General features: G+C 44.8%; 1 protein-coding gene across 2 annotated transcripts in view; it reads right to left on the reverse strand.

Moving 5' to 3' along the window:
- The window catches only part of PI4K2B (phosphatidylinositol 4-kinase type 2 beta), a 183,727-nt gene that overhangs the window by 94,834 nt on the left and 75,296 nt on the right, over window positions 1-13,597 (reverse strand). For both annotated transcript variants that reach the window (XM_069202160.1, XM_069202161.1), the window contains exon 4: window positions 10,020-10,151. In XM_069202160.1, the coding sequence (XP_069058261.1) occupies window positions 10,020-10,151 (132 nt within the window). The remainder of the gene's footprint in view (window positions 1-10,019; window positions 10,152-13,597) is intronic.

Consider the following 13,597-nt stretch of genomic DNA (forward strand, 5'->3'; position numbering starts at 1 on the left):
CTAAACTCTGCGGACTGTCTGAAAGAAGTGCAGGAAAAGATATATATTCATGCAAATAGATTTCTAAGAGAGGCCTGCCCCACCTGGGCATCCGCTCTTGCATCCGAGTCTAAACAGTAATGCTTAGTAAAGGTATGCACAGACTTCCATGTAGCAGCCTTACAAATCTCGGAAATTGGTACATTGTTAAGGAGGGCAGCAGTAGCCGCTTTTCCCCTTGTGGAATGCGCTTTTGGCCTAGCCAGTAATCTCTTATTAGCCAGTTGGTAAGAGTTAACAATACAAGACACAATCCATCTTGATATCGTTCGTTTAGACGCTGCCTCTCCTGTTCTTAAATGACCATAATTTAGAAACAAATGGTTAGAATGTCTAATCGGTTTTGTTTTGTCCAAATAGAATTTCAGCACTCTTTTCAAGTCTAAAGAGTGCAATGCTTTCTCAGCCGGAGTCTCCGGCTTGGGAAAGAAAGTCGGTAAAGATATAGTCTGATTGATATGAAATTCTGACACCACCTTCGGAAGGAAAGATGGGTGAGTTCGCAGAACCACTCTATTATCGTGAAAAAACGTGTACGGTTCTCTGCAAGACAGAGCCTGAATTTCGCTGACCCTCCTCGCTGAAGTAATGGCCACCAAAAAAGCAGTCTTCCACGTAAGGTGCTGTAAAGAGGCCTTGTGGATAGGTTCAAAAGGAGGGCCCATAAGTTTTGACAGGACTACATTCAGTTCCCATGGAGGAGAAGGTCTCCGAATGGGAGGAAAAACCTTTTTCAAGCCTTCTAAAAAATCCTTGACTACAGGTATCGTAAAGAAGGATTCCTGAGAAGGCGACTTACGATACGCTGTAATTGCAGACAAATGAACCTTAATAGAAGATACCTGCAGACCAGACTTCGCCAGATGAAGTAAATAGGACAGTATGACGTCCTCCTGAGCTCGTATGGGATTTATACCTTGTTGAGAGCACCAGATGTAAAATCTCTTCCACTTAAAAGCGCAAGAACGCCGCGTGGAAGGTCGTTTTGACTCTTTCAAGATGCTCATGCACTCCTGTGAGAGCCCTAGGTGCCCATACTGTAGGAATTCAGGAGCCATGCTGTCAAGCTCAGAGAGGGAAGGTTGGGATGTAGGATTCTGCCTTCCATTCTGCTCAGGAGATCCGGTCTGCACGGCAACCTCCTGTGAGGTCTTTCCGATAAGTTGAGTAGGTCCGTGTACCAGAATTGGCGGGGCCATTGTGGCGCTATCAGAATCATTCTGGTTCTGGAGTTGTAAAATTTGTTGATTACTGCCGGTATGAGGGGAATCGGTGGAAAGGCGTAGAGAAATGTCCCTGACCAGTTGATCAACAGGGCATTCCCTTGAGATCCCGGACGGCAGAACCTGGATGCGAAGTCTGGGCATTTCTTGTTTGTTTCGTCTGCAAAGAGATCCAACTGGGGTCGACCCCATTGACCGAAGATGTCCTCGACGACTTCGTCGTGTAGCACCCAGTCGTGCGCGTCTTCCAGATGTCTGCTCAGGAAATCTGCCTCTACGTTTTGCTGACCTGGCAGGTGTACCGCTGTGATAGACATTCCCCTGGCCAGGAGCCAATGCCATATCGTTTGGGATTCTCGAGACAGAGGTAGTGATCTTGTTCCCCCCTGTTTGTTCAGGTAATACATTGTGGTTGTATTGTCTGTCTGAATTAGGATAGATTTCCCCTGAACCAATGGAGAGAAAGATTTGAGAGCCAGATGGACTGCTCGGAGTTCCAGTAGATTTATGTGATAGTTCTTTTCCTTGTCGGACCACAGACCCTGAGCTTGGAAGGAACCCAGATGAGCACCCCAACCCTGAAGAGACGCATCCGTTACCAGAGTGTCGACTGGAATTGTCTGGTGAAACGGAGAACCTATCGACAGGTGAGGTCTGTGCATCCACCATTGTAGTGATTGAAAAGCCACTGCTGGTAGTCGAACTCTGTCCTCCCAGTGACCAGTCTTTTGGCTCCAATTGTTCTCTAATGCCTCCTGAAGGGGCCTCATGCGTAGCCTGGCATTCGGGACAATGAAGATGCATGAAGCCATGGAGCCCAGAAGCGATGTCACCTGACGAGCTGTAGGTGCATCGGCTGTTAATAGTTGTTGACACTTCCTGTGGATTGATAAAAGTCGTTCCTCCGAAGGATACACTCTTTGGAGCTCTGTGTTTAGTATCGCTCCCAGGTAGTGGAGGTTTTGTGTTGGAATCAAGGTTGACTTGTCGTGGTTGATTTGAAGACCTAGAGACTCGAAAGTTCTTAGAACGATATCTCGATGTTTTCTCGCCTGATCCGGAGATGAGGCCTTCACTAGCCAGTCGTCCAGGTAGGGGTAGACGAATATTTTTTGTCTTCGAAGGTGTGCCGCTACCACTGCTACACATTTTGAAAAGACTCGGGGTGCAGACTTCAGGCCGAATGGAAGGACTCTGAATTGGTAGTGCTGTGACGCTATCTGGAAACATAAAAATTTCCGATGTTTGGTTGCTATTGGGATGTGAAAATATGCATCCTGTAGGTCGATGGAGCACATCCAGTCTCCCTGATGCAGTTGCGGGACAATCTGGTGAAGGGCTAGCATCCTGAACTTTTGTTTTCTTATGTACTTGTTCAGGAGCCGTAAGTCCAGAATTGGCCTGAAGAGGCCCTGTTGACCTTTTTTCGCCACCAGAAAGTAACGGGAGTACACCCCTTTTCCTTTTTGTGCCGGAGGAACCTTTTCTACAGCTTTCTTTTGTAGGAGTGCGAGAACTTCCTTGCGTAGCAGGCTGAGATGAGAAGGAAAACACCTTGCTGGCGGCAAGTGTGGAGGAGGTTTTTTGAAAAGGAGAGAATAGCCATGTTCGACAATATTGAGCACCCATTTGTCTTTTGTGATGGAGTGCCACTCGCGAAGATGATGCGTAACACTTCCCCCCACCGGAGTGGTGCACAGTGCTGAGGGAAGCAATGCCTCATTGCTTTGATGGGGTCTTTGCTGTAGACTGTTGAGGTCTACTTGACCCTCGGTCTCTTGTGGGTCTACGTGCCTGAAACAGGGGACGTCCCTGTCGTTGTTGTGGCCTCTGAGACCAGTGAGGGGTTTGAACCCTCTGCTGGAATGGTTGTCTGTCATACGGCCTGTATCTCCGCCTGAAGTCTTTTTTACGTTCCAGGCCCACTGCCCTCATCGTGTCGACTTCCGTTTTCATTCGGGCCATCTCTTCATCCGCGTGGGTACCGAACAACGAACTCCCGCTGAATGGGAGGTTCAAAATGCGCTGCTGTGCTTCCTGTTTCAGACCCGTGAGCCGTAGCCAGGAAGACCTCCTAGCGCAGATTCCGTGCGCATACCCATGCGCAGCCAAATCCGCCCCGTCCGCCGCCGCGCTGATGACCTGGTTAGATACTAGGCCCCCTTCCTGCAAGATTTCCTGGAAGTCCTGTCTATCTTCCCTGGGCAACTTTTCTGTAAATCTGTGGAGTGAGTCCCACAGAGAGCGGTCATATCTGCCCAGAAGTGCTGAGGCGCTGGAGACCTTCATAGCAGATGCCGCCGTACCGCACATCTTTCTCCCCAGAGAGTCTAGGTGTCTGCTCTCCTTATCCGGGGGGACTGTGGAAGATGATGCCACAGAGTGTGTTTTTCTGGCTGCGGCTAAGATCACAGAGTCCGGTGGCGGATCCTTCTGCAGGAATAAAGGATCTTGTTCCGGAGCTTTGTATTTCTTTTGAATCCTAGCCGGGGCAGACTTGAGAGTGGCTGGAGACAGAAAAGTGTCCATAGTCGGTTGCAGCAAACCCGGTACTAGTGGCAGCAGTTTTCTCGTTTCTCGAGACTGATCTGTGTTGTAGGGTCTCAAAGATAACTGAGGATGAGGTGGCCGGCTCCGGTACCTCAATATTTAGCTTCTGCGCTCCCCTTAGAAGAACCTCATTAAAAGTGGTGATATCATCCACCGGGGAAATCCTAGCAGGTGGAGAATCTGTGAGTGTGGGGGAGTAGCGCCCAACAGACGATCCTGAAGAAGACCAAGAAGGTGATCTTCTGCGTGGTGTTCGTGACCTGGTTCTCCTTCGGGAACGGGACCTGCTCCGAGAGGCTGTAGCAGAGTGTGCAGGTCTTGTGGTCGGCTGACGAGAAGCAGAACGAGCCCGTCCTGCTCTAGCTGTAGGCGATGGCGTTCTCGGTAATGAGGCAGTAGGAGAATACATCCTAGAGTATTGTGAATCCGGGGATGCTGCCGGTCTATTCAGGCTCTCTAACCATCTGGGTGATAGAGTGATGGGAGAAACATGCCCCGATGCTCTGGAATGGGATGATGCACTCCTTATAGAGACCACCGGTGAGGGAGCTTTGTCCGCTGGCTCTACTGCCTGTGACACAGCTGAAGGTTGTGTCGACGTCGATTGCATCCTCGACGTCGAAGGTTGCGATGGCTGATCTGTTCTCAACGTCGAAGGTCTTGACGTCGGAGGTCTTGCCGTCGAGTGTCTTGACGCCGATCGCGGGACCTGGACCTACTCGCCGTCGTGTGTCTCGACGTTGAGTGGCGAGTGGTCGACGGCGGATGTTCATGCCGTCGAGGTGTTTTTGGTGTTGTGTCCTTCGACGCCAAGGGGTGAGACGTTCGACGGCGAACGGGAGCGCCGGAGATGGCTCGACGCCGAACGGCGGCCTGCCGTCGACGGAGATGTACCCCTGTGTCCATGCTTCGACGTTTTGTCCCTCGACGTCGGTCTGGTCGCCGTCGACGGCGATCTATGCCGGTGAGACGGTGGTGCCGATGACGTCGATGGAGAACAAACAGGCACAATCCTACCTGTCGACGTCGATCGGGCCATTCCTTCTGCTGTAGGTCTGGGAAGTGAAGAGGATGTTGACTTTTTCCTCTCCTGAAGCCCATGTAGCCTGATCTTCTCTCGGTCTTTGAGAGTCCTCCTTGACATGTTCTTACAATACTTGCAGGTGTCAGGACAGTGACTCTGTGGCAGGCAGACAATACACAGAGAGTGTGGGTCTGACTGGGCTTTCTTCTTCCCACAAGAAGGACATTTTACAAAAAGAGATGGCATTTTCTGTCAAAAAAGACTTCCAAACTCAGACAAAAGATGTTATCTGTCGAGTAAATAGGAAAAACACTATTTTTAAGGATTTTTCTGAAGAAAAACTCAGAAAAACTGAGAGCTCAATGCTCCAGGATCCTCTCAGAAGAAGCCGGAAAAAAGAACTGACCTAACTGTGAACCAACTGTCACCTTCCCTTCACCCCTGAGGCATGGTGGGATACTGGAGGTGCTCAGGGTCTTAAAGGCACGGTGCCAAAGTTTTTATGGTTCTCCTGTGTTAACCTGCATGCAGCCTATTGGCTAAGAATGCTTCATTGTTTTTCAATGTAGTTTTTTCTATTTTTCTCTGCTATTTACTGCTGTTTACTTCCCTAAGTCCAGTTTTTGGGGGCTTAGGTAGATATTTATGATCTATTGTGATTTTATAATATAAAAAAAAAAAAAAAAAAAAAAAAAAAAAAAAAACTTGCATAGAAATAAAGCATTTTAGCCTATTTATGATTATAGCCTGCATTGCTGTTTTACACATGATAATATGTATGTATTTTATATATATGCTCCGGGGTCCCCGCACAAGGGCGGGAATATTCAATGTTTATGACTATTGATGAGGATCCCCTGGAAGAGAATATTCAATGTTTATGACTATTGATGAGGATCCCCTGGAAGAGAATTTAATTGTCCATGGATCGATGAAACCAAACCTTTTTTATCCTGGATCTCAAATCCTTAAAGGATTTCCCAATTTTTAAATGTTTCTGTGGCAGTCCTGGCCAATAAATATTTTGTGAACCTGCAACTTGAAGTATGGGTTGACTTTTGCCCAAGATACTATCCTCGCTGTATGTGCATAAAACTTAAACATTCATGGCATGCGGATGAGAGTTTTCAGCAGTTTTGCATGCTGGAAGCCTTGTGCGCTCTTTCAATTCCCAATTTTCTTGTAAGCCCAGATCAATAATCGTGGGAACCATGCTTCCAAAAACTCCTCGCTCTCCACTTTCTAGAAGATCAAAAACCCTGACATTTCCCCTCCTGCTTCTGTTCTCCAAAGCAATGAAATGTCTTTCCAGGTTTTTACCTTTAGAGATTACCCCTTTGTAGGTTTTCTCCCCCACTGCATTTGAAGAGTCTTCCAGTATACCGACTTCTCAATCTCACCCATATCCTCATAGACGTTAGTCATACATTTTCATATTTATAAGACATTTGAGTGAATTAAAGTCCGTATTTGTCTATTGTATTAAACTTGTGATGTTATTACTCAGTTCTTTCATGACCATCACAAGAGTCATAGAAGAGTCAGCTTTCTCCTTGGGTGATGGAGGGAGCAGTGGTTTGGCTTGGACTCTTTTCAGACGCTTTGGGCTTAGAGTCACCCATGATGTGATAAAGGTTTTAAGTTACCGATGTAACAGTCTGTAGTAGAAGGCTCCTTCTTAATGAACAATTCAGCTGAATTTGTTTTATACAAAAGGATAAGGCTTCAATTATATAGGGAACTGTATGGCTCTGAGCTGCTTTAAGGTTTTGACTGCACCTTAGTGTTAAGATCCTTTAACCATTCAAACGGACTCTGTTTCTCTCAGATCTCATCAGATGTGAAAAAGCATTTTTAAACAATGTATTTAGGACAAAAACAAATGATATTCTCTCATTAGTTTGTCAAAGTGTTGCAACTTTCACCAAATTCCCATTAACTTGTTTAAGGAAATGCCTGTAGTTCTGGCAGGCCGTACACCTCGGCCTCTTTATGCCCATCAGCAAGGCATGTGGACATGCCAGTTAAATTCTCGGCTTGGGAATTACACAAACCTTTGCTTTTGTTCATTTACAGCAGCACAGTCACCGATTGCTGTTTCAGAATGTATAATTATGTAAAAGTTGAGATGCTCCACAGATTTTATTAATTTACCACTGGGATAAGTAGAGATATCTCAGTGAGACGCCATTCTCCCCCCAGCATAAAGCTGCGCCTTTACTCTAACAGTATGACTCAATTGCTTTGTTCAGGTCCCACTCTTTCAGGTGGAAAACTATACAGATTAGTATGTGGGCAAGTACTCGCTGTAGGAGTGAAGGGGGACTCTAAGCCCTCCTTCGCCATAACCTCAAACATTTTGGTCCCCTTGACATACATAAAATGAAGAATAATCTTGTTGGTCTTTCATTTTGTATGTTGAACAGAGTTTGTTTTAGATGTCTCCTTATGTCATTTATAGGGGATACCTTTTGTTCGAACTCATTGGTCTAAGCAAATTATTCTTTTTACCTCAAAGTATGGTATCTGCTTTTTTGGTGGATGACGTTTGTAGTCTCATTCTGGGTCTTTTTAATAGCTTGGATTCCTCAAACAATATGGCTAAGCAAAACTATAACTTAGTCAAGATGATTAGAGTGTTCTGGTTTTCCTTCTTTTACCATGCTCATTTTATGGAGAATTAACAGAACCTATACTATGCTGAGGACTATACTATGCTAGGTGCTCTATTTTCTTTACCCTCAAAAGGAATCACTTAAGATATGGAACTCAATCACTGATTTGCAAGACTGTGACATTGATAAACTGCTACATTGCTATGCTATACTGGACTACATTCAGTACAGGCTCTTAACTACAAGTTAGTTTATACCAGGTGCAGTTCTCTGATGTGCAGTCTGTAGCTGAATTTGCTGCAACAAAACCGGACACTTATCTATTTATATTAATCTGTATTAGATTGTGTGTGATGCCCTGTAGCTGCATGCACTATTCACAGTTCACTGCTTTACTGGTCTATTGCTGGTTTGGCTAATCTGAACAGAAATTAAAGTTTCACTGTTTCTCTCCTGCCTCGTGGCTATCTGGCCCTTCTTACAAACATTACTATTCAATGGCCCTTCCTCAGGATGTGCCCAGAGGGAGAGTTTGTGCTGCCATTCAAACAAAAAATATGATTTCAGATCTCTTAGCGTTGGCTGAGCAGCAGAGTGCCTCTGCACCATGCCAGAACATGACCCTGACCAGCCCTCATATTTTGGTATACTTTATATTAGTTTGTAATATATTACAAAGATGCAAGGCGGGCCTTAGAAGTGGATTAGATGCTGATTAATGGCTCGTCCCAATATACACCACAAGACACTGCCCAGAACCCCAAAAATAGAAGTTCCAGGGAAAGAGGGGGAAGGGCTGGAAAGAGGGGGAAGGGATGGAGAGAAAGGTCATGAAAGCTGATGCTTGCTGCAGAAAACTTGCCCATGCAATGTGATGTCTTAGAACCTTCAATAGGGCCACAGATGACAAATCTTCTGTTTGCTGCTGGGGATTCACTGATGCTGACCAGCTTAAGGGACTGAAACATTTAATTTTTCCCGACACCTCCTGCCCAATTTTCGCATTCATGCTGGAGTTTCTCTCAAACCACACCAATTTTGTTCATCTGATCAAGCTCCTGCAGACTCGTAACTTAAAGATCTTTATCTCAGCAAGAGTGGTGGTAACTGATCTAGCAGTTAGTGCTCTAATGCTGCACTGCTCTTTTTGATTTGCCATATTAGGAGCACTTTATGAGTGGATACACTTGACGGTTTGGCTCCCTCCCCATCCGCTATTCAGTTCTGAAAAAGCCTCAGCAAGCCGCATCCAGTCCCTGCACAACCCTCTTCCCCTCATCTCTCGGACTGAGCCACACTTGAGCCAAGGTAGTGGTCAGAAGATATGCAGGACAATCACAGAGCACACAGACCTATCTCTGCCAAGCTTCCCCGGTGTCTCTAGGGTCTTGAAATCAATGGCAATCTTAGTATCCACCAGTGACATAACGAAACCTGAGAGGGCCCCCCCCCTGCAAAATACATGGAGGGGGCCGCTTTGCATTCACACAGGAGCTCTCAGGCCAGGGTACTGTGCGAAGGGAGGGGCCCTGGAGCTCGAGGCTGCCAGCATCACTGCAAGGCTTCGGGCCCTTTGTTACACTACTGCTATGCAGCAGTCTTACTATACACCATTACGTTTATTATATACTTTACAAAAGCAGAAGATAAAGATATGTTCTTTGATAGGGGTTCACTGCTCTAATCACAACGAAAGATAGGATGCTATTGGGGAACATGTTTTAGCAACCCATGTGGATACAGGATACCACGGAGCTTAGAAACCATCAAGCAGACAAGAGGTGGACTGTCCGTGATCCTCTCAAGGGAAACATTTGAGATTAGGCAACCCACAATGATATTTAAAGAACAACTGGCAAGTAATCAATTGACTTTTTTTTTTTTTTTTATATTGACTGAAGCCTAGTCTTTGGCATTTCTGTAACTTTAAAAAGACCTCCAGCAAAACTTTCTTGGAGATATTTCTTTGGGTAGCCGTTTATTCAAGTAAGAGTATACAACTGCACTCAACAACAGCAGACTGGAAACCACAAGCGAGAGACACTTTGTAATGACAGTCCAGAAGGGTTGAACCCCAAAGCAAGGCACCTACAGTTGTAGTGTGGATACTGCCAATTACACCACCCAAGCCCCCCTCCCCACCCAAAGGGAAATCTAAGGAGCCAGAAATTAACCATGCGAAGGTCTGCACCCTGAAGAAACGCATATTAATCCAATCTTCCACAAGAGTAATAATAAAAAATAAATAAAAAAATAAAAATAAAAAGTAGTTGTCAAATGTCTAGACTTTTCAAAAACAAACACCCCATAAATTTTTGGACAATGAACCATTATTAAGAGTAAGAGTTCAGATCTCTCATTTTTTAGGCAACTTTGTGGCCCTTACAAGACTTTATCTGTTCTGGCAACACTGACATTTTGCTGAACATGCTGACATTTTGATGTATTTCCTGCTTGTGCTAGAGGAAAGTTTTTGCACAGTCTCAGATTTTTTCATAATCTACTGGTCCCATGTGATCATAAACAGATATGGTGCAATTCATTTGTAGGTGATGTCACTTAACATACCTTTGGAGGAAGTCCTATTCGATTAAATTTACGACCAACTGTTGGCACTTTTTCCAATGCATATTTTTTACCTCTTGATTTTGCACGGTCTATTGCACTGTAGTGGAATGTCTCACTGACAAGTCTGACGACCTGTTGATACAAGTAAAAATTCACAACATGATATAGTTTAGTGTTACAAATGCTGTAAATCATCAACCAAACTTTCATCAAATATATGAAATTACAATAAACATACTCCGATAACTATAAAAAAAATTCTGGACGATACTCTTAGGATTAACTTAATGTGAACATTGCCATTAAAGGAAAACAAGCCTGTCAGAAACATAACAAGCTTACCTATATAATCCGGACAGGTTTAATATGAAATGCATACACCTTTTCTGCGCTACTCCTTAAAACCAGTTTAAGTTGGAAGTAACTGGGAACATTCCCCTCCCATCAGGTGGAGTATATCATTTCAATACCCTGGATAAACCTCACTGAATATCTGTGTCCTGTACTTTAGTCCTATGCTATGTCAATGAGACCAAAAATGTGCATATGCCTATATAATGCCTACTTTGACACGTCAGAATTGGTCCAAATGTGGACTCAAAGAAAGTCTTGCCAGTGATTATAAGAAGCCTGCAATCCTGGAGAAGCATCCTAATAACTTAAGAAAACTACAGACCTTCGATTTGTCCATGAACTTGGCCTATCGGACCGACATAGATTCAAGGTACCTACTAACTTTAAAATAACCAAGCCCTGCTTTTTGGTTCAGGTAGGCCACCATAACCAATAGAGAGGTGTAAGTTACAGAATCCTCAACCAGCAACTAGCTTATTATTTCATCATCTGGATACAAAGAGGACCTGTGCAGCAGTGCTGGAACAGTCCTATCCAAGAATGGAACACCTACATGGTTGCTCAACTCCTTCTAGACTGGGTCCAAATGTGGGACTCTTATGGTTGCTGATGTGACTTGGAGAAGGAGGGCTTACCTGGGAAGACAGACACATGGCCTAGATAAGAACTGTGACAGCATCAATGGACTCCAAGTCCTCAAAAGCTACAAGAACACAACAGCAAAGTCGAAGTGGCTTTTGTGAAGCAAGAAAATGATTATCTGATTGAGGAACTGCCTCACTGATTTTCAACGGTCAGTCTGCCTTCACAACCTCTGCTTAAGGACCCCATCCCTCTAGCTGAAGGAGTCCAGAACAACTTAGAATCATCTTCCTAACCATTACAGTTCCAGAGGTGGTGATATTTCCTAACACTAAAGAACCAGGTCCTGGTTCTGCATTTTGTCTCTGTGCGTGGGAGTGGGGTGAGGGTTGGGAGGGGTTGGGGGGTGTGGCGTGGGAATACAGGTCATTCTCTTATCAGGCCCCCAAGCTCTGGAACTATGTGCTGCTTTGGAGTGGCATTTCAAGGAATTAATGCATAATGAGAGCCTTTGGTCTTGTAACTAAATCTTGGCAGCTCGGGCATCCCTCCACCAAGATGGTATATGCTGGACATTGGCGCAAGATCGTGGCATGGTGCACAGCCCAAAGGTTGATCCTTCAATTGCCCCTATTCCTCAAGTTTTGTTGTTTATTCTTACACTTGCTCAGCAGGGCTCTGCATTGGCAACCATAAAGGTTGATTATCTGCTGTCTCCGCTTTTCTGCAGCTGCCAGATCAACCTTTCCACTTCAAATCTCCTATTGTAAATAGGCTCCTTAAAAGGTATCTAGCACATTTCCACCAACTCCTTTCATAAAGCCTCAATGGGACCTTAATTTACTTTTCTGATGTGCGCCCCCTTTGAGCCACTTTATACCAGCCCTCTTAGGCTTCTCACCATCAAGACGACCTTTATGGTGGCAAATACATGTGCCCAGATTCTGTGAACTGCAGGGGCTTTCATCTAAGCGTCCATATGTGTATTTCTTCGCAGACAAGCTGGTCCTTCAGACTCGAAAGTCCTTCTTACCAAAGATAGCACCCTATTCCATAAAGGCCAATCCATCACTCTGCCCACCTTTTACACTCGGTCTCTTCTCTCTAAAGAAGAGGAGAGACACCTCTGGCTGTACCCAAAAAGAGCACTGTTGTTGTACCTTGACCACACAAAACCGTTCCCAGTGGTTGATCAACTCTTTGTGGGATGGGTCAGGGTCATGAACAGGAAGGCCCTGCAGAAACAAACCATCTCCCAATGGATCGTACTCTGCATTTACAATTTGCTACGTGTTGACCAAGAAGCAGCCCCCAGCAGGTTGCATACTCATTTCACCAGAGCGAAGGCTGTGGTCATTGCGTTAGCACGAAGAGTTCTGGTCTTGGACATCTGCTAGGCAGCAGTGTGGGCCTCGCTGCACACACTCACCAAGCACTGCTGCCTGCTTGGTCAAGTCAGTCTGGATGGGCACTTTGCCCATTCGTTCCTGCAGGACTATGTGGTTTAAATCATGTTTGCAGACCCACCTCCAAGAAGGTATTGCTTGGGTATCTATTCTAAGGTGAGGCACCCGCGAATAGAAGTTTCTATCAGATTAACAAATTACTTAACTTTGGTAACCATGTTTACCTGGTATAGACTAACTAGACGCATATTCTTTACCGACCGACCGACCCATCCTCCCTACATAGGTACCACGCATGTCATTTCCGGCACAGACAACGCCATGCAGAGCCCAACACCACCTACGAGCATGCAGGGGTACTCCTTATGAAACATTTCAAGATCCAGTCTAACGTCTAGGGATAATTCTAAGGTAGGGAGTCTGTGTCTAAATAGTCTAAGAGATACGACTTTACCGAAGGGAAGTTGTTCTTTTCTTTGGTACAGACATGATCGGATATTGATCCAGTACTCACTAGTAACTAGATTGTCGGACAGTGAAACTTCAAGACTTTGCACATTGTCATCAAGCTTTTCTGGTGATGGCGGAACCCCCATGAGGCGCTGATTGAATCAGGACCTGTATGGTGTTGCCGTGACTTAATATATCCTCAGAGTCCTCAAAACAGTCTAACAACTGCTTCATTGCTCCCAACTACGATATTTTTGTAGTTTTAGGGCTGCTCAAAAGGGAATAAGCATCAACCACTTTCTCAAAGTATAAAACGAGATATTCTCATCTCCCCCTGCATCGAACAGTAGTGCACTCATGATCATTTTTAACATTTACATTTATTGAATAAACTAGATAATTGTTGTCCTCAGTGGCTAATTACTATTGGTAGTTCATCTTGCAGATAATCACATTATTTCGTTATTGAATTATTATATTTCAACAGGGTAATCTAATCAAATCTTGATTATTTTACTTGTGGCGCCACAGTATACATCTGGCAAAACATGCTTCAATAAATTATAAATGCTTTTCAAGGCAGGATAAACTACTGAATTGAAACACTAAAAACAATGCATTCTTAGAAGACTTATTGAAAGAATTCTTATTACAAAGTAGTAAACAAGTGCACATTGCTTCCGGCACCACAGACATACACTTCTATGTACTCTGTCAGATAAAGCACTACCAAAGCACAGCCATCATCCATTTTAGTACCTTGGCTAGGAGAGTTAGCATAAATAG

Source organism: Pleurodeles waltl, chromosome 1_2, assembly GCF_031143425.1.
Source record: "Pleurodeles waltl isolate 20211129_DDA chromosome 1_2, aPleWal1.hap1.20221129, whole genome shotgun sequence".
Taxonomy (NCBI): domain Eukaryota; kingdom Metazoa; phylum Chordata; class Amphibia; order Caudata; family Salamandridae; genus Pleurodeles; species Pleurodeles waltl.